This window comes from Triticum urartu, chromosome 7A (assembly GCF_056163025.1).
Source record: "Triticum urartu cultivar PI428250 chromosome 7A, HENAU_Tu73, whole genome shotgun sequence".
Classification (NCBI taxonomy): domain Eukaryota; kingdom Viridiplantae; phylum Streptophyta; class Magnoliopsida; order Poales; family Poaceae; genus Triticum; species Triticum urartu.
Genome location: NC_141879.1, coordinates 68,150,285 through 68,170,010, shown reverse-complemented (window position 1 = coordinate 68,170,010; position 19,726 = coordinate 68,150,285). Strand labels below are relative to the sequence as shown.

Here is a 19,726-nt window from a genome sequence, read left to right as displayed (position 1 = left end):
CTAAACCACCCCCTTTAAAAAACAAAAACCTCAGCTCCTGCCAGCTGCTGACGCATGGATGCCTTTTGGTCCCGGTTGGTTCCACCAACCGGGACCAAAGGCCCTCCTGCCTGGGCTCGCCGCAGCGGCCACGTGGAGGCCCACCTGTCCCGGTTCGTGTAAGAACTAGGACTAAAGGCCTAGGGCATTAGTAACGACCCTTTAGTCCCGGTTGGCCAACCAGGACAGATGAGCCTTACGAACCGGGACCAATGGCCATTTTTCTACTAGTGACAATTAGTTTTTAGTAAGGTATTCTCTACAAGCATTGAAATTATCGTAACAGATAGTTTTGTGATAAGGTAAATCGTAACGGGTAGCAAGTAACAGAAGTAAACATGGTGCAGCAAGGTGGCCCAATCCTTTTTGTAGCAAAGGACAAGCCTGGACGAACTCTTATATGAAGCAAAGCGCTCCCGAGGACACATTGTCAAGTTAGTTTTGCATCATGCTCATATGATTTGCGTTCGTTACTTTGATAATTTGATATGTGGGTGAACCGGTGCTTGGGTGCTGCCCTTCCTTGGACAAGCCTCCCACTTATGATTAACCCCTCTCGCAAGCATCCACAACTATGAAAGAAGTATTAAGGTAAACCTAACCATAGCATGAAACATATGGATCCAAATCAACCCCTTACGAAGCAACGCATAAACTAGGGTTGAAGCTTCTGTCACTCTAGCAACCCATCATATACTTATTACTTCCCAATGCCTTCCCCTAGGCCCCAATAATGGTGAAGTGTCATGTAGTCGACGTTCACATAACACCACTAGAGGAGAGACAACATAAATCTCATCAAAATATCGAACGAATATCAAATTCACATGATTACTTATAACAAGACTTCTCCCATGCCCTCAGGAACAAACGTAACTACTAACAAAACATATTCATAATCAAGATCAGAGGAGTATTAATTATCATTAAGGATCTGAAAATATAATCTTCCACCGGATAAACCAACTTGCATCAACTACAAGGAGTAATCAACACTACTAGCAACCCACAGGTACATATCTGAGGTTTTGGGACCAAGATCAAATACAAGAGATGAACTAGAGTTTGAGAGTAGATGGTGCTGGTGAAGATGTTGATGGAAATTGACCCCCTCTCGATGAGAGGATTGATGGTGATGATGACGGCGACGATTTTCCCCTCCCGGAGGGATGTTTCCCCGGTAGAACAACTCCGCCAGAGCCCTGGATTGGTTCTGCCCAGGTTCCGCCTCGAGATGGCGGCGCTTCGTCCCGAAGGCTTCCTTCTAATTTTTTTTCCAGGTCAAAACACACCATATAGCCAAAGATGGGCATCGGAGGCCTGCCAGGGGGCCCACAAGGTCGGGGGGGGCGCCCAGGGGTGTAGGGCGCGCCCTCCACCGATGTGGCTGGCTGGTGGCCCCCCTCTGGTTCTTTCTTCGCCCAATATTTTTTATATATTCCAAAAATAAGCTTCGTGAAGTTTCAGGACTTTTGGAGTTGTGCAGAATAGGTCTCTAATATTTGCTCCCTTTCGAGTCCAGAATTCCAGCTGCTGGCATTCTCCCTCTTCATGTAAACCTTATAAAATAAGAGAGAATAGGCATAAGTATTGTGATATAATGTGTAACTAGCGGGTTCACCTGCGCAGTTGCGTGGCTAGAATTCATATATTTTATTTATATTTTTGATAAATTTGGCTATTTTGCTCATTGGTTAATACCTGGATATATTATTCGTTTGTACATAGCACCCTCCCAATACTTTCTTGGCAGCTCATCTTATTATATATATTTCGCATAATCATAAATCTAAGCCATTACATTATTGATACATGCTAAATAATGTTGTCAAAACTCTCTCTCTCTCTCTCTCTCTCTCTCTCTCTCTTCTTCTTCTTCTTCTTCTTCTTCTTCTTCTTCTTCTTCTTCTTCTTCTTCTTCTCTTTGTCCACTTGTTATAATCATCATAGAATTATTTCGTCATTTCTATCTTATTTCGTGTTGACCTATATTTTCTTGGCATAACAAAAAAAAGTATAAAATATACAGCATGGTTTGTTTCTAGTTCATTAGAACATTATCTCTTGCTCAGTTTTTTTCCACCAAACTAACCTTTCATGAATATCCTCTCACTTTATCATTGCTCCCCCCCCCCCTTATTGTATGGATAAATTTTGTTCTAAGACATATATGTTCATGCACAATTAAGATGATTTAGTGGATACTTTAACTACGTGTTGTTCATTTTCAATTGTTATAGACACAATATCATTCTTCTTATGTATGATATTTTTTTGCAAGGATTCCGTATGGTATGTTGCTCGCCCATGTACCACAATGCTGAATGTCTTGCGTGCATTGATCCTGACTTATTCTGGCGTCGGTAGTGCTTGTTCGGTGTTCTTAGAATCTCGATGTAATTTATATGTTTGAGATGCTTTGTACCTTTTTTCATATAGAGATATTTTGTACTTTAGGTGAACTTTAATAGTAGATCAGATCTTTTTCGCAATAAATAAATAAAATCTGTAATACCTTGTTAGCAACCGTGAACTGAAGCACAACACTCTTTTCTTCTTAAGTCTAACTCATGTGAATTCTTCTTTTTTGTTTGGATGAACTCATGTGACTTCTTTTCCTACACTATTTTTTTTATGAAAGGGGTGTGAATTTATTCCTCTGAAATGGTGTTACAGTCCGCTAGTACCAAGTTGGAGACACTGTCTGGAACACGGCGCAACCAAAAAGCAGTGCAACCTCCAAATCTACCAATATTAGCTAAGCAACACTATTTTGATGACGATCGATCTTCTGCAGAATAAAATCACGAGGTTCCAGTAGCTTCTTGACTTCCATTATAAGGTACCCAAAGGCAGATTTGTTCAGAGATTCATCCATCACGGCAGCAATTACAGCAGCATTGTCAGATTGAATCACCATGAGTAGCTCTGATTGTTGCAAACTAAAAGAGACACCCTCCAACATTGCACTGATTTCAGCTTCCAACGCACTCTGACAGTGGAATAGGTATCTATATGCCGAGAATATGACCTCTCCATCCGAATTTCACAAAACCACACCTGAACCTGCCGATCCAGTGTCCTTGACAAAGGACCCATCCACCGATAGCGCAACCCAGCCAGGCGGGGGCTTTGGCCATGGCTTTGCTTGCTTCACCGCTGTACCTGAACAACAAGGCTCTCCGATGGTCATTTTTCCTTTAATAATGTCCTCTATTCCATACTTCTGTGCCTGAGTATATGAGCTTAAGTAGATGCACAAGAAAATTCTTGATATTTCTGTAGGTGGTGTCGACTTGCCGTGAAGTGCTTCGTTCTGTAAACTCCATATCCGCCATAGAAGCATGATTATCATTGCTCTAACTTCTTCTTTTTGGACTGATAGAATACTGAACAGCCATTCTTGGCCTGTCTCCAACATCAACTCCTTTGCCGGCAGAGGCCAAACCTGGCGCATCTCATCCCACAACTCCGCCGACCTGGGGCAGGTGATCAAAGCATGAAACGAACTGTCATTTGCCTCCCCACACAGCCGACAGGTAGCAGAGACAGGGATATGGTGGCGTGCTTTGCATGCGTTAGTAGGCAGTGCATCAACAATCACACGCCATGCAAAATGTCTCATCTTGCTCGGAACTTTAGCCTGCCATACAAGATTCCAGTGCGGACGATCTCCCTCGGAGCGAAGCTGCATGCCCCAGCTGCATGAACTTGCACATGATTCTGCATGGCCAACTGGTAGGCCGACTAGACCGAAAAATGTCCAAACTTCCCGGGGAACCAGGCGTATAGCCTCGCTGAGAATCGTGCAGCTTTTTCTTTCTTATTAAGAAGAGAAGTGTACATTTTTTATTACTCCATCTAGTCGGACAAATTCCTTTTTACTCCTACTTGCCATGTTCATTTTGTATTTCCGGTTAGCACGTATCAGGTCTCTCATCCTATCACATGTTTTCTTTTAAAGGGCACCAATGACGCGAATGCAAACAGTGTGAACTCTCTCTTAGGCTTATCCCTGTCCAGCGTAGCTATAAACATTTAGAAAATAATCAAAATGCGTGCCTCATTTTACCTGGCCTCACACATATTAAACGTTGTGAAATCTCTCTTAGGCTGATCAGTCTGCCTTCAGGATCAAGCAGTCTCCATATCTCAAGAGCATAATCTCTTCCAGCCATTGTGCAAACATAGACTTTAAATCTTTGGCGCCCACTGGAAGTAATCAAATAACCCTTCAAGTCATCCCAGCTAGGCCTTATGTTTACAAAATAACCAGTGTTTGGATCCTGAATGGCATGTAACATTGCAGCAAGTAAGAAGCGATGATATAAGTAATTAATTATTGACAAGAAAATATAAGAAGCATATATTGGAAAATCCCACAAAAAAACTTATATTTGAAATAACAGGTGTATAATAAATTAAGAAAACAGAAATGAGCGCATAATTTTAGGACAGGAGGAGCTGTGAAAACATCGACAATTAACGTTGAACAGCGAACGCTATTTTTGTATACTTGCGATATGTGCATGCAGCTACTAGCACATATGTGATTCTTCTGGACTTTGTGGATTTGGCTTGTGTAAACCGGCTTATTTAGAACTAGACCTACATAATAAACAGATAATAACATCTCAAGAATTTTTACCTAATTAAATTGGGTTCAATCTTGAGATGAACATCACTGTCGTTTTAATCCGGATTAAAATCTGTATTTTTTGTTGGCTGCTTGGTATAAGCCCGAAGCCTGAAACCATATGCCACCTATCTAACAGAGTAATATCATTGACGTCTAGAGAAAAAAGGGACTTCTTCGATAAATTAAACAAAACAATGTAAACAACAATATAAAGGACCTTTATGGATTTTTAAAATTAGTTTGTATGCAACATAAAAACTAATCAGCTACAATAAAAATACTAATCTGCTACGATAAAAATACTAATCTGCTACAATAAAAAATACTATGGATATTGTTGTTTAATTTGATGAGCACCCTGAAGCAATTTCAAACAGCATTTCAAATAGCAACTAGTTATATTAAGGATACTTTGGTGATTTACAATATAGTCTTAAATTAGGTCATACAATTGGAGCAATGCGAGTCAATACAGCATTCCTTCCCGGTACCCTGATTATAGGACGGATAATAAGCTCGAGCTGTCCACTGGGTTTACGGAACATGCCCTGTTCACTATGGCTCCTCACGGTCTGGTAACTATTCATAGTGATAGCATCTGTTCCGTTGAAATCGACAAGCAATTGTTTGTCGTTAAATGTCCGATTGAATTCGTCGGACATTGCTGATTCATTAGCAGCATCAAGCTCCAAATCCTCCAAGCTTGACATAATCTTGTCCAATCGCCTTTCGAAGGTTTCCGCTGTGTTAGAAAACACAACGGTTTCATCGAGGTCAAGCACAAGGGCGAGGCATCGCTTATTAGTATCTGAAGGAATGCCGCGTAAAGCCCCGTTGGTGCAGACCAACACCAGAAGCAAGCTAGACCTTTCACCTGCTTGCTTTGCATAGCAACAAGGTGTAGATCCTCCTCTCCGGCCTCCACCACAGCAGTCTACACACAGCACAATGAATTGATGAGGCGAACTAATAATTTACAGATATGCACATACCTCAGTTAATTGAATCAGAATTCATGTTAAGTTCATGTCATCCTATGCTACGTCTCAACTATATGTATATTATTGGTTCTACACATGATTTTAATGCAATATGTGTACCAAAACATGGAGCTACTGCACTGGAAGGATACAATTACCTTGAACCTTCAAGCAAGTCCGAACATCGTAACCGTACTTTATTAGATATGGTATGATCTATGGTTTCTCTTACCAGTTTACCACTATCGTTTTGGGGTTATGCATTAGAGATAGTTGCATTCACGTTAAATAGGGCACCGTCTAAATCCGTTGAGATGACACCGTATGAACTGCAGTTTAGCAAGAAACCTAAGCTGTCGTTTCTTAAAGTTTGGGGTTGCGATGCTTATGTGAAAAAGCTTCAGCCTGATAAGCTCGAACTCAAATCAGAGAAGTGCGTCTTCATAGGATACCCAAAAGAAACTGTTGGGTACACCTTCTATCACAGATCCGAAGGCAAGATCTTAATTTGTAGATCATGGTGCTACTTTGAAGCACAAGTGTGGTAAAAAGATAGTAGCATTGCCCCTTCTCTCTTTTTCTCTATTTTTTTTGTTTTTTTGGGCCTTCTCTTTTTTATGGCCTTTTTTCTATTTTTTCGTCCGGAGTCTCATCCCGACTTATGGGAGAATCATAGTCTCCATCATCCTTTTCTCACTTGGGACAATGCTCTAATAATGATGATCATCACACTTTTATTTACATACAACTCAAAAAGTTACAACTCGATACTTAGAACAAGATATGACTCTATATGAATGCCTCCGGCGGTGTACCGGGATGTGCAATGAATCAAGAGTGACATGTATGAAAAATTATGAAGGTGGCTTTGCCACAAATACGATGTCAACTACAGGATCATGCCAAGCAATATGACAATGATGGAGCGTGTCATAATAAACGGAACAGTGGAAAGTTGCATGGAAATATATCTCGGAATGGTTATGGAAATACCATAATAGGTATGTATGGTGGCTGTTTTGAGGAAGGTAATGGTGGGTGTATGATACCGGCAAAAGGTGCACGGTATTAGAGAGGCTAGCAATGGTGGAAGTGTGAGAGTGCGTATAATCCATGGACTCAATATTAGTCATAAAGAACTCACATACTTATTCCAAAAATTTATTAGTTATCAAAACGAAGTACTGCGCGCATGCTCCTAGGAGGATAGATTGGTAGGAAAAGACCATCGCTCGTCCCCGACCGCCACTCATAAGGAAGACAATCAAAAAATAAATCATGCTCCGACTTTATCACATAACGGTTCACCATACGTGCATACTACGGGAATCACAAACTTTAACGCAAGTATCTCTCAAATTCACACTACTCTACTAGCATGACTCTAATATCGATATCACCATCTTCATATCTCAAAACAATCATCAAGTATCAAACTTCTCATAGTATTCAATGCACTTTATATGAAAGTTATTTTTATACCCATCTTGGATGCCTATCATATTAGGTCTAGTTTCATAACCAAAGCAAATTACCATGATGTTCTAAAAGACTCTCAAAATAATATAAGTGAAGCATGAGAGTTCATCTATTTCTTCAAAATAAAACCACCGACATGCTCTAAAAGGATATAAGTGAAGCACTAGAGCAATTGACAAACTACTCCGAAAGATATAAGTGAAGATCAATGAGTAGTCGAATACTTATGAAACTATGTGAAGACTGTCTAACATTTAAGAATTTCAGATCTTGATATTTTATTCAAATATCAAGAAAAACAAAAGAAAATAAAATGACACTCCAAGCAAAACACATATCATGTGGTGAATAAAAATATAGCTCCAAGTAAAGTTACCGATGAACGAAGATGAAAGAGGGGATGCCATCCGGGGCACCCCCAAGCTTAGGCTCTTGGTTGTACTTGAATATTACCTCGGGGTGCCTTGGGCATCCCCAAGCTTAGGCTCTTTCCACTCTTTATTCCATATTCCATCGAATCTTTACCCAAAACTTGAAAATTTCACAACACAAAACTTAACAGAAAACTCGTAAGCTCCATTAGTATAAGAAAATAAATCACCACTTAGGTACTGTTGTGAACTCATCCTAAATTCATATTAGTGTAATATCTACTGTATTCCAACTTCTCTATGGTACACACCCTCTGATACTACTCATAGATTCATCAAAATAAGCAAACAACACAAAGAAAACAGAATCTGTCAAAAACAGAACAGTTTGTAACAGTCTGGAGGTTTCGAATACTTATGTCACTCCAAAAATTCTGATCTAAATTGGTGCACCTGAGGAAATAGTCTATTAATCATCTGCAAAAAGAATCAGCCTAAATGCACTCTCTAGTAAAAAATGGTAGCTAATATCGTGAGCACAAGAGTTTCTGTTTTTATAGCAAGATCGCAAAGACTTCACCCAAGTCTTCCCAAAGGTTCTACTTGGCACAAACACTAATTAAAACATAAAACCACATATAAACAGAGGCTAGATGAATTATTTATTACTAAACAGAAGGAAAAAGCAAAGAACAAAAATAAAATTGGGTTGCTTCCCAACAAGCGCTATCATTTAACGCCCCTAGCTAGGCATGATGATTTCACTGATGCTCACATAAAGGATAAGATTTGAAACATAAAGGGAGCATCATGAAGAATATGAATAGCACATTTAAGTCTAACCCGCTTCTTATGCATAGGGATTTTGTGAGCAAACAACTTGTGGGAATAAGAATCAACTTGCATAGGAAGGTAAAACAAGCATAACTTCAGGATTTTCAACACATAGAGAGGAAACTTGATATTATTGCAATTCCTACAAGAATATATTACTCCCTCATAATAATTTTAAGTAGCATCATGAATGAATTCAACAATGTAATCATCACATAAAGCATTCTTTTCATGATCTACAAGCATAGAACACATAAGCAAGATTCTTCTCAATCGGAATAGTGGGAGTATCATAAGAAACTCGAATACTATAAATTGTTTCCACATTAAAAGAGTAATGTTCAGAAAGAGGGTAATCATAATCATGACAAGTTCTATAAATATAATCATCACTACTTTTTATGGCATAAGTGTCATCACAATAATCATCATAAGTAGAAACTTTGTTCTCATCATAATCAATTGAAATCTCTTCCAAGATAGTGGGATCATTACTAAATAAAGTCATGACCTCTCCAAATCCACTTTCATAACCGTCAAAATAAGATTCAACACCCTCCAAAATAGTGGGATCATTACTCCCTAAAGTCGACACTCTTCCAAACCCACTTTCATCTATATAATCATCATAAATAGGAGACATGCTATCATCATAATAAATTTGCATATCAAAACTTCAGGGACTAAAAATATCATCATCATCAAACATAGCATCCCCAAGCTTATGGCTTTGCATATCATTAGCATCATGGGTATTCAAAGAATTCATACTAACAACATTGCAATCATGCTCATCCTCCAAAGATTTAGTGCCATACATTTTAATACATTCTTCTTCTAACACTTTGGCACAATTATCGGAATCCTTATTTTCATGAAAGACATTAAAATGATGAAGCATATTAGGTAACCTTAGTTCCATTTTTTTGTAGTTTTCTTTTATAGACTAAACAAGTGATAAAACAAGAAACTAAAAGATTCGATTGCAAGATCTAAAGATATACCTTCAAGCGCTAACCTCCACGGCAACGGTGCCAGAAAAGAGCTTGATGTCTACTACACAACCTTCTTCTTGTAGACGTTGTTGGGCCTCCAAGTGCAGAGGTTTGCAAGAAAGTAGCAAATTTCTCTCAAGTGGATGACCTAAGGTTTATCAATCCATGGGAGGCGTAGGATGAAGATGGTCTCTCTCAAACAAACCCTGCAACCAAATAACAAAGAGTCTCTTATGTCCCCAACACACCCAATACAATGGTAAATTGTATAGATGCACTAGTTCGGCGAAGACATGGTGATACAAGTGCAATATGGATGGTAGATATAGGTTTTTGTAATCTGAAAATATAAAAACAGCAAGGTAACTAATGATAAAAGTGTGTGTAAACGGTATTTCAATGCTAGGAAACAAGGCCTATGGTTCATACTTTCACTAGTGCAAGTTCTCTCAACAATAATAACATAATTGGATCATATAACTATCCCTCAACATGCAACAAAGAGTCACTCCAAAGTCACTAATAACGGAGAACAAACGAAGAGATTATGATAGGGTACGAAAACAACCTCAAAGTTATCCTTTCTGACCGATTTATTCAAGAGTCCGTAGTAAAATAACATGAAGCTATTCTTTCCGTTCTATCTATCCTAGAGTTCGTACTAGAATAACACCTTAAGACACAAATCAAACAAAACCCTAATGTCACCCAGATACTCCAATGTCACCTCAAGTATTCATGGGTATGATTATACGATATGCACAACACAATCTCAGATTCATCTATTCAACCAACACAAAGAACTTCAAGGAGTGCCCCAAAGTTTCTACCAGAGAGTTAAGATGAAAACGTGTGCCAACCCCTATGCATAAGTTCACGAGGTCACGGAACTCGCAGGTTGATCACCAAAACATACATCAAGTGGATCACGTGAATATCCCATTGTCACCACAGATAAGCACATGCAAGACATACATCAAGTGTTCTCAAATCCTTCAATACTCAATCCAATAAGATAACTTCAAAGGGAAAACTCAATTCATCAAAGGAGAGTAGAGGGGGAGAAACATCATAAGATCCAACTATAATAGCAAAGCTCACGATACATGCATCAAGATCGTGCCAAATCAAGAACATGAGGGAGAGAGATCAAACACATAGCTACTGGTACATACCCTCAGCCCCGAGGGTGAGCTACTCCCTCCTCGTCATGGAGAGCGTCGGGATGATGGAGATGGCCACCGGAGAGGGATTCCCCCCTCCGGCAAGGTACCGGAACGGGTCTAGATTGGTTTTCGGTGGCTACGGAGGCTTACGGCAGCAGAACTCCCGATCTAGGTTTCTTTTTGGAAGTTTGGGTATATATAAGAGTTGTTGGAGTCGGGAACAAGTCAGCGGGTCCCTGAGGCGGCCACGAGGTAGGGGTCCCGCCCAGGGGGTAGAGCGCGCCCCCACCCTCGTGGTGGCCTCGGGACTCTTCTGGCCCATCTCCGGTACTCCGTGGGCTTCTTTTGGTCCAAAAATGATCTCCGTGAAATTTCAGGTCAATTGGACTCCGTTTGGTTTTCCTTTTCTGCGATACTCAAAAACAAGGAAAAAACAGAAAAACTGGCACTGTGCTCTAGGTTAATAGGTTAGTCCCAAAAATCATATAAAATAGCATATAAAACATCCAAGGTTGATAATATAATATCATGGAACAATCAAAATTCATAGATACATTGGAGACGTATCAGACATGTGTTGTAATTTGATGAACGGGATCACATCATTAGGAGAATGATGCGATGGACAAGACCCATCTGTTAGCTTAGCATAATGATCGTTATGTTTTATTGCTATTGCTTTCTTCATGACTTATACATATTCCCCTGACTATGAGATTATGCAACTCCCGAATACTGGAGGAACACCTTGTGTGCTATCAAACGTCACAACGAAACTGTGTGATTATAAAGATACTCTACAGGTGTCTCCGAAGGTGTTTGTTGGGTTGGCATAGATCAAGATTAGGGTTTGTCACTCCGGCTATCGGAGAGGTATCTCTGAGCCCTCTCGGTAATGCACATCATAATAAGCCTTGCAAGCAATGTGACTAATGAGTTAGTTGTGGGATGATGCATTATGGAACGAGTAAAGAGACTTGCCGGTAACGAGATTGAACTAGGTATGAAGATACCGACGATCAAATCTCGAACAAGTAACATACCCATGACAAAGCGAATAACGTATGTTGTCATTACGATACGACCAATAAAGATCTTCGTAGTATATGTGGGAACCAATATGAGCATCCAGGTTCCTATGTTGGTTATTGACCGGAGAGGTGTCTCGGTCATGTCTATATAGTTCTCGAACCCATAGGGTCCGCACGCTTAACGTTCGATGGCGATTTTGTATTATATGAGTTATGCGATTTGGTGACCGAGTGTTGTTCGGAGTCCCGGATGAGATCACGGACATGACGAGGAGTCTTGAAATGGTCGAGAGGTAAAGATTCATATATAGGACGATAGTATTCGGACACCAAAAGTGTTCCGGGGGTACCGGGTACGTATCGGGTCAACCCCCCCCCTGCCAAAGATATGGGCCCTATTGGGCCTAGGGCGGGATAGACCAGCCCCTTGTGGGCTGGTGCGCCCCCATATGGGTCGATCTAAGTGGAGAAAGGAAAAGGGGAGGAGGAAAGTAAATAGAGGGAATATGATTCCGCCTTCCTTTCCCCTCTCCCCTCTTTCCGAGATAAGGAAAGGGGGAGGCCGAATTGGAGGAGGCCCCCTAGTAGGATTTCTCCTACTTGGGGCGCCCCAAGGCTGCTCCCCTTCCTCTCCCACCTATATATACATGGGGAGGGGGGTGTCTAGAACACACACCAACAATTGTTAGCCGTGTGCGGCGCCCTTCTCCACAGTTTACGTCTTCTGTCATATTCACGTAGTGCTTAGGCGAAGCCCTGCACGGATTACTTCACCATCACCGTCACCACATCGTCGTGATGACAAAACTCTCCCTCGACACTTTGCTGAATCAAGAGTTCGAGGAACGTCATCAAGCTGAATGTGTGCTGAACTCGGAGGTGCCGTACGTTCGTTACTTGATCGGTTGGATCGCGACGACGTTCGACTACATCAACCGCGTTAACCTAACACTTCCGCTTTCGGTCTACGAGGGTACGTGGACACACTCTCCCCCTCTCGTTTCTATGCGTCTCCTAGATAGATCTTGCATGATCGTAGGAATTTTTTTGAAATTGCATGCTACATTCCCCAACAAAAGGCTGCAATTGAACTGGAGCAAAGATGTCGTCACTCTTGCACCCGCACGAACATTATCAATAATGGTTTTTGAAAGCGCCTTGAGTCGCTCATCCAAAAAGATGGAAGTATTCATCGATGAACATACTTGGGCCGGGGATGATTCCCTAGAAATGCAGGCCGTCGAATCACTATATCTTCACCATGATGTAGATGAAAGATTTCAACTTCACAAAGAATCAGGTCAATAGAAAAAGCTTAACACAACATAAACTCATCAGATTTGAATAATCGGATCCGCGAGGACAGAAAATTCTCTAACCTCATGGCACCGCCAAAAGAACGAGAGAAAATTTATTCTCACAAAACTTTGATGATCAGTAGACGTTGACCAGGTTACACCAAAACCTCGGTCGCACCAGGTTACACCAAAACCTCGGTCGCGATGGAATTCCTCCTAGATTGTCATCGCGACCGAGGTTTTGGTGTAACCTGGTACTGTTAGCGTCAAATTGAATAACGAAAAAGGCCCTTATTTCCAGATCCACAAGGGGGTGCGCCAGGGCAATCCCCACTCCCCTTTTCTTTTTAACCTAGCTGTGGAAGCACTGTCTAAGATGACCCGTAACGCTCAAAAAGAGAATCTTATCACGGGTTTGGCACCAGATCTTTTTAAAGATGGGGTGGCCATTCTCCAATACGCCGATGACACAGTCATCTACCTCGAGCATGACAAAAAGGCAGCTGTGAATCTGAAACTGTTACTATATATCTTCGAACTTATGTCTGGACTAAAGATAAACTTCCTGAAAAGTGAAACCTTATGTGTGGGAGGGGATGATGATACGTTGGCCTTTTATGCAGACTTGTTTAACTGTTAGATTGGTCATTTCCCAATGAAATATTTTGGAGTGTCGGTCAGCTATTCTACTCTTCGTAACCTGCACTAGAATTTTGCTGATGAAAGATTTCTTCAATGCTGTGAATCTTGGATAGGCAATGCGGCCTCCTCGGGAGGAAGATTAATCCTCGTTAACTCCTCACTTACTAGTATCATCTACTTTTATATGTCCATGTTTCTACTTCCTAAGATGGTCATTGAGAAGCTGGATAAACATCGTAAGCGTTTTTTCTGGCAAGAACACGAGGGGCGCAAGGGATACCACTTGGTTAAGTGGTCCGGAATCTGTAGATCTAAAAACAAAGGAGGCCTGGGAGTGAAAGACCTCCGTAAACAGAACATTAGCCTGCTCACCAAGTGGTGGTGGAAGCTAGAAACACAACAAGGGTTGTGGCAAGAGGTGATCCGGGCAAAATACATGAAAAAAGATAAGGTGACCTCGATCAAAAGCAAATTTAGTGACTCGCCCATGTGGAAGGCTATCATGAAGGTGAAGGAATACTACCTAGCGGGTAGGAAAGTGGTAATGAATTCGGGCAACCTTGCCAGGGTATGTAAAGATTCCTTAAATGAAGAACTTCCTATGGATCAGAAATATCTTGTGCTATATAGCATTTGCAATAAACAAGAAATCACGGTGGAGAAGTTTAGAACCGGTGTGGGGGATAATTTCTTCCGAAGACAACTACATTCGCCACTGTTAGATCAATGCAATGAGCTTAAAGCTACAGTTGACTCCTGGATGTTGTCCGAGGAACCTGATCAGGTTATTTGGAACCTAGGCAAGAAGAAATTTTTTACGACCAAGTCAGTGTATGATCACCTGGAGGGAAACATGACAGGGTGTAATTATAGGTGGATTTGGCAAAAAAAATCCCCCTAAAGATCCAAATATTCCTATGGCAAGTTTTCCAGGACGCTATTCTAACTAGGGACGTCATGAGCAGAAGACATTGGGCAGGCAACCCCAGATGCTCTTTCTGTAGGGACAGAGAGACGTCGACGCATCTGTTTTTCACTTGTCATGTGGCCAGGGTAATCTGGAGGACGGTGGGGTGTGTTCTTGGCACGGACAAGTACCCGAATAATATTTGGCAATACTTCTCTTGGTGCTATGTCTTCCTCCCAGATGGGGAAAAGTTTTACATGTTCGGGCTTGCGGCCATCTGCTGGGCAATATGGAATTGTCGCAATCAGGCTACCTTCGAGGGGAAAAAGTTACAGACTCCTTTCGCAGCAATTTACTCTGCATGTGGCTTCATGTCTTATTGGGCATGTATTATGACTGGAGTAGGGCCAACGCTTCGAACATGATGAGGATCTGTGCGGCATCAGGCGAGAGGGCGCAGTACTGATTGAAAGGGCGTGGCCAGTAAATGGATCACGACGGTGGAGCTGTTTCGTCTTTGGGTCCTTGGCCATGCTTTATTAAAACTACTTGTTTCTGCTCCTGCGCGAGCATGTGGTATCGCTCCTGCGTGAGCCTTTTGGTAGCCTTAAGCTTGTTGAACTCTCCTGGTTAGGTCTAGATTGCGTTTGGGTGTCCTTGGGTTTTCGCCCCACGGTACGCTGCTCGATGACGGGTGCTTGCAGTGGGTTTCCCAAGGATGCTCTGAACTCGCTTTCCCCTTTCTAATTTCCTTGGTAGCTTCAGTTTCGGAACTCTGTATTTCCGTTATGTCAAAGTAATGGAAAGGGGTTATGCCCGATTCAAAAAAAAGACGTTGACAAAGAACATAGAGTCTTCAAGATCCGAGGTCCGACACCTCTAGCGCCAAGATGACAGCCAAAGACGAGGGGACCTAAATTTCTCAGATCACGAACGCGAGAAAACACGCGTATATGATATTTTTTTCTTTTTCGGGTGCCCAGCACGTACTCACTCCCGTTGAGCTTCCTCTACGGCAGTGATTCCTGTGCCCAGCACGCAGTCACTTCTCTATTGGAACTCTTATTCATCGCCATCTGCGATGGATAGGCGGGAATCGGGCAGGCGGAACAACACTCCCATGCTGCTCCCCTCATGTTCTAACAAAAGGAAAAAAGAAACAATGCACTCGCTCGTTCCTGACGGCAAAAAAGAGAACCACCAGGCGGTGAGAAAAAACCAGCTACCTGTTTTTACAAATTTAGGGAAAGTTGTGTTTCAAACAGTAAAAGGTTTCTAACTTTCAAAAAACCTTAAGAACTTAAAAGTACTCACGAAATTTTAAAAATATTCACAAATTTAGAGAATGTTACTAATTTAGAAAGCTCAATACTTCTTAAAAAACCATGATTTCTTGAATGAACACGAATATTTTGCAAAATAATTATTAGTTAAAAATAAAACATAAAAAACAAATATTTTTTATAAAAAAATTCTAAAACCCGAAGAAGAGGAAATAAGACATAAAACAAAAAACTATTTATTGGAAGGAAAACGAACGAAAATAGTAGATATAACGTGTCCTGGAGAAAATTACAGCAGACCCCTAAAAACATTACAAGAAAATAGTAAGAAAAAAAAACTCCTCAATGCTAAGCGAATGAAAGCTAATTGGGCGAGGCCCATAGGATATCAGAGTGTGCGGTTTGTATGAAAAGACTACTCTTCTTCACTATAAGCAAATAATAGGAAGTTCTTAGCAACTTGTGACTAAATGTCGGGAAATCACACATCTATGGGATTGTAATTTGGATCGACCTATTCCTCCAGTATTCTTTCATCCTCTCGTAGTTCCCCACCACCAGTTCACAGAATTGTTCTTCTTGGTTTTATTTCCTGAGTAGGATTCTATATCTGATTAACTTTTTTATTCAATTTTTATATTACTCTTTGTAAATAAAATCTGTTTTCTTATTTTTCTTTTTGATTCTTTTAGAAAATGCTCACAAAATTTTAAAAAAATTCATGGTTTATTAAAATACTAGCACATATGTCCGTGCATTGCAACGGGAGATAAAATAGTATGCATTTATAGTCAGTGAGAACTATATGTGCAAGCAAAATCCTATGTGCACGCGAAAAAGGAACATTTAGCTTTTCGGTATCGCCACGTGTGAAGGAATCAATACGCTATTTTTCCATTCATTGATCGAGGGCATTTAAGAGTTTTATTACGTCATCATACGCCAGAGAAGGTCCATGAGTTATTCAATTTACTCTTCCTTTCAATCATTTCAATCAAGGGATTTTAAGGTATGAAGTTTCTGAATATTGTAGGACACATGAACATTTTTTCAAATCCTGAATAGTTTTTTTAATTATGTAGACATTCGAAAAAAACGTGAACAAAATATGAAAGGGTTTAAAATTCACAAACATTTTCAGAAAACACCAATTTTTTTATAAAAATATGAACATTATTAGAATTTGTAAACATTTTTTAAAATAGGAACATCTGTTGAGAATTCGCAAGATTTTTAGAAAATGTTGATCTTTTATACACGAACATTATTTTTAATTTTTTAATTTCCTAAAATAAGAAGATTTTTAGAATTTTGAGTTTTTTTGCCATTTTATTTATAGAAATGCCGAACAATTTAGAAAAAATAGGAAATGTTTTTAAAAAAATAGGAAATGTTTTTTAAAAAATAGGAAATGTTTTGCATGCAGAATATTTTTCAAAATAGCAACAAAATTTTGGTATTCAGAAGATTTTCCAATTTTTTTAATTCTTAACAATTTTTGAGAATTTTTAATTTATGAAATACTCCCTCTGTCCGGAAATACATGTCATCAAAATGGATAAAAGGAGATGTATCTAGACGTATTTTAGTTCTACATACATTATTTTTTATCCATTTTGATGACAAGTATTTTCGGACGGAGGGAGTAAGTTTTAAAAGAAAAATGAACTTGGAAGGGAAAAAGAGATAGGGAAAGGGGAATAAAAATAGAAGACACGGAAAAAAAGAAATATGGGCCAACCCATTATTGGTTACCCTGTGGGAAACTCTTACTATTTATCGCCGAGTGCAGAAAATAGAATTTTCCCAACTGCGTTGACAGAAAAATAAGTGGGCTGGTTTCGCTGGGCCACAGCGCGCGGCCCACGTAAGAAAAATGTTTTTCTAGCAGATAAAGGCATTAGAATTTAGTAGCAACTCAGATTGACAAAAATTCTTTTCGGCGGTGAACAGATGAAAAAATTGACGAAACGCACCTTCCTTTATTAGTAGGTATAGATATAGATATAGTTATAGATATAGATATAGATTCATGAATGTACAGAAAAAATGGTGATGAATTTTCAAAATGTCCACCTTTCTTAAAAGTATTCATATTATTTTAATGTCCACCTTACAAACTGTTCTTTTTAATTGAAATTATTTCATATTTTTTGACTATGAGGAAACATCCATATTGCTTTTTGGTCTTTCTCAAGCACTTTTGTTTGGCCATCCATAAGCTGGGTAGAGGGAAACTTATTTTCGCAGTCACCCATAAGGCCCAAAAGACCCGACCCTTATAACCAACTAAGGGGGCGTCTGTTCCATTGGCCGGTATGATTTAGGGTGATTTGTTGCATTTAACTCCAGACACACATGGTACTCAATTACAGTACATGGACAATGATAGTAAGAAAACGAAGCATGATTGTACACTTGCATTGCATCCTCATTTCAGCGCTCATCTCCTCCACACACACCAAAAGGTGCCTTGCCTCGTGAAGGCAAAACATCTCGATTGCCTCAACCGGAGCTACTGCCATCACATACTTTCGCAGCCCAAAGGGACGCACAACTACATAAAAAAGAAGAAGAAGGAAAGTGCATCTAATTAACACAACGATTACACAGCAGGTATGCATATGACATGACGAACACACGGCCTCAAACACACCAGCTAAGCTCCTCTGCTTCATCGGCATCGGTCGATTATTTCGTACCTTGGGCGTGCTGCTTCATCGGTCCAATGAACTGATCACCACCCTGCAAGCACACCGACCCAGAGTTAGAACGGAACCACCTACCACGGTGAACCGTGCCATATGTTCTTATGTTCTATTTTTCTGAATGATTGGTCAGACATAGTATCCAGTAGGTAGTATCTATGTATGGATCATCATTGGTATGGTGCAAGGAGGATGGAGTGAGAGCGAGGGCGACGTTTAAACGCACCAGTCGTACACGGTGGGGCTCCTGGGCCCGACGGTCGCCTCCGCCCGGACGACGTCGACGTTGGCCATCTTGGATTTCCGGCGGAACGCCCTCCATCCGTCCACTTTCCGTATGCTACTGGTAGCTGCAGCATAAAGATTCAGATAGAACATCAATTTAATGAGGGGAATTTCAGGTTCAACAGCAAATTTCCCGACATTTCTGCGACTGGGACAGTGGTCACGGATCTGATTCTGTGGCTGCATCGCGCTCGAGGGACAAGCGACGCATCGCCGATCCAACAGAAGCGATCACGGTCGATCAACACTACACAGAGTCACAGACCGATCCTAATTAAAGAATGGAAATCACAGGGAGAGGCCAAGAAACAGAGGAGGAGGCCCACCTGCTGCGAACGGGGAGTCCGGCGCGCTGGCCGGGGACGGCGTCGCGGAGCTTGATTCGCCGGATGGCACCGAGAGAGATGGCGGCCGGGCGATAGTGATGCTGCGGGTCACCGCCGGCGCGACGTCCGCGGCCGCCGCGGTCGAGGGCGAGAAGGAGGAGTACTTGCGGAGCCTGCCGAGGCCGTGGTCCGGCCGCGGGCCGGCGACAGTCTCGTCCCAGAGCTGGTCGAGGAGCCCCATGCTCCGTACAGCACGCAACCGGTTCCGTTCCGTCTACCTAGACGTGTCGCCGTCGTGGCTATTTCTTGGTTGGGAGCCAGAGGGACAGAGAGGGAAGAGCGCGAGTCAGAGTGGCCTTCGGGGCTCCGATAGGCCGCGGCCGAGAGGTTCTTTATAGAGCAGCAGAGGTGGATGGGGATGAATAATACAGGCGTGCGCTGATTTGCTCGGCAGGATTCGGATCTTCGCTGACGACGTGGAGTGTTGCCGCTCCTGCAACATGCATTTGATTGGTCCACCAATGCCGGCTACCATGACCATCAACCATCTATGTCGTCTCCAGCAGTGGGGTCTAGTCCTTGATGGCCGGGCCCGGGCTGGGTTGGTTTGGAGAGGGAAAACGAAAGGCTCTTCAAATGAGATGCGCAGAGTTGAAATATTGCATCGCGGTGATGTTGATTCGTTTCTTTTAGGAATTAGGATAGGCTCGACCTTTAATTTCCACGGCTGAAATGGAGGACGA

General features: G+C 41.4%; 1 protein-coding gene across 7 annotated transcripts; it reads right to left on the bottom strand.

The window, feature by feature from the left end:
* Positions 1–18,056: 18,056 nt before the first annotated feature.
* Positions 18,057–19,367, bottom strand: LOC125522592 (dormancy-associated protein homolog 3). Of its 7 annotated transcripts, none has more exons than XR_015611122.1 (4): positions 18,984–19,367; positions 18,599–18,904; positions 18,321–18,409; positions 18,057–18,221 (listed from the first exon to the last, which is right to left on the bottom strand). XR_015611122.1 is itself a non-coding variant. In XM_048687639.2 (4 exons), exons 1-3 carry the CDS (start codon positions 19,222–19,224, stop codon positions 18,382–18,384), a joined length of 393 nt encoding a protein of 130 aa, XP_048543596.1. In that variant the 5' UTR covers positions 19,225–19,366; the 3' UTR covers positions 18,057–18,221; positions 18,367–18,381. The 7 variants fall into 7 exon arrangements, 3 of the variants coding, with proteins under 3 accessions (XP_048543596.1, XP_048543595.1, XP_087392074.1); XR_015611123.1 differs by having other exon boundaries at positions 18,367–18,409; XR_007289846.2 differs by having other exon boundaries at positions 18,599–18,722; positions 18,984–19,366.
* Between the last annotated feature and the right edge of the window lie 359 nt (positions 19,368–19,726).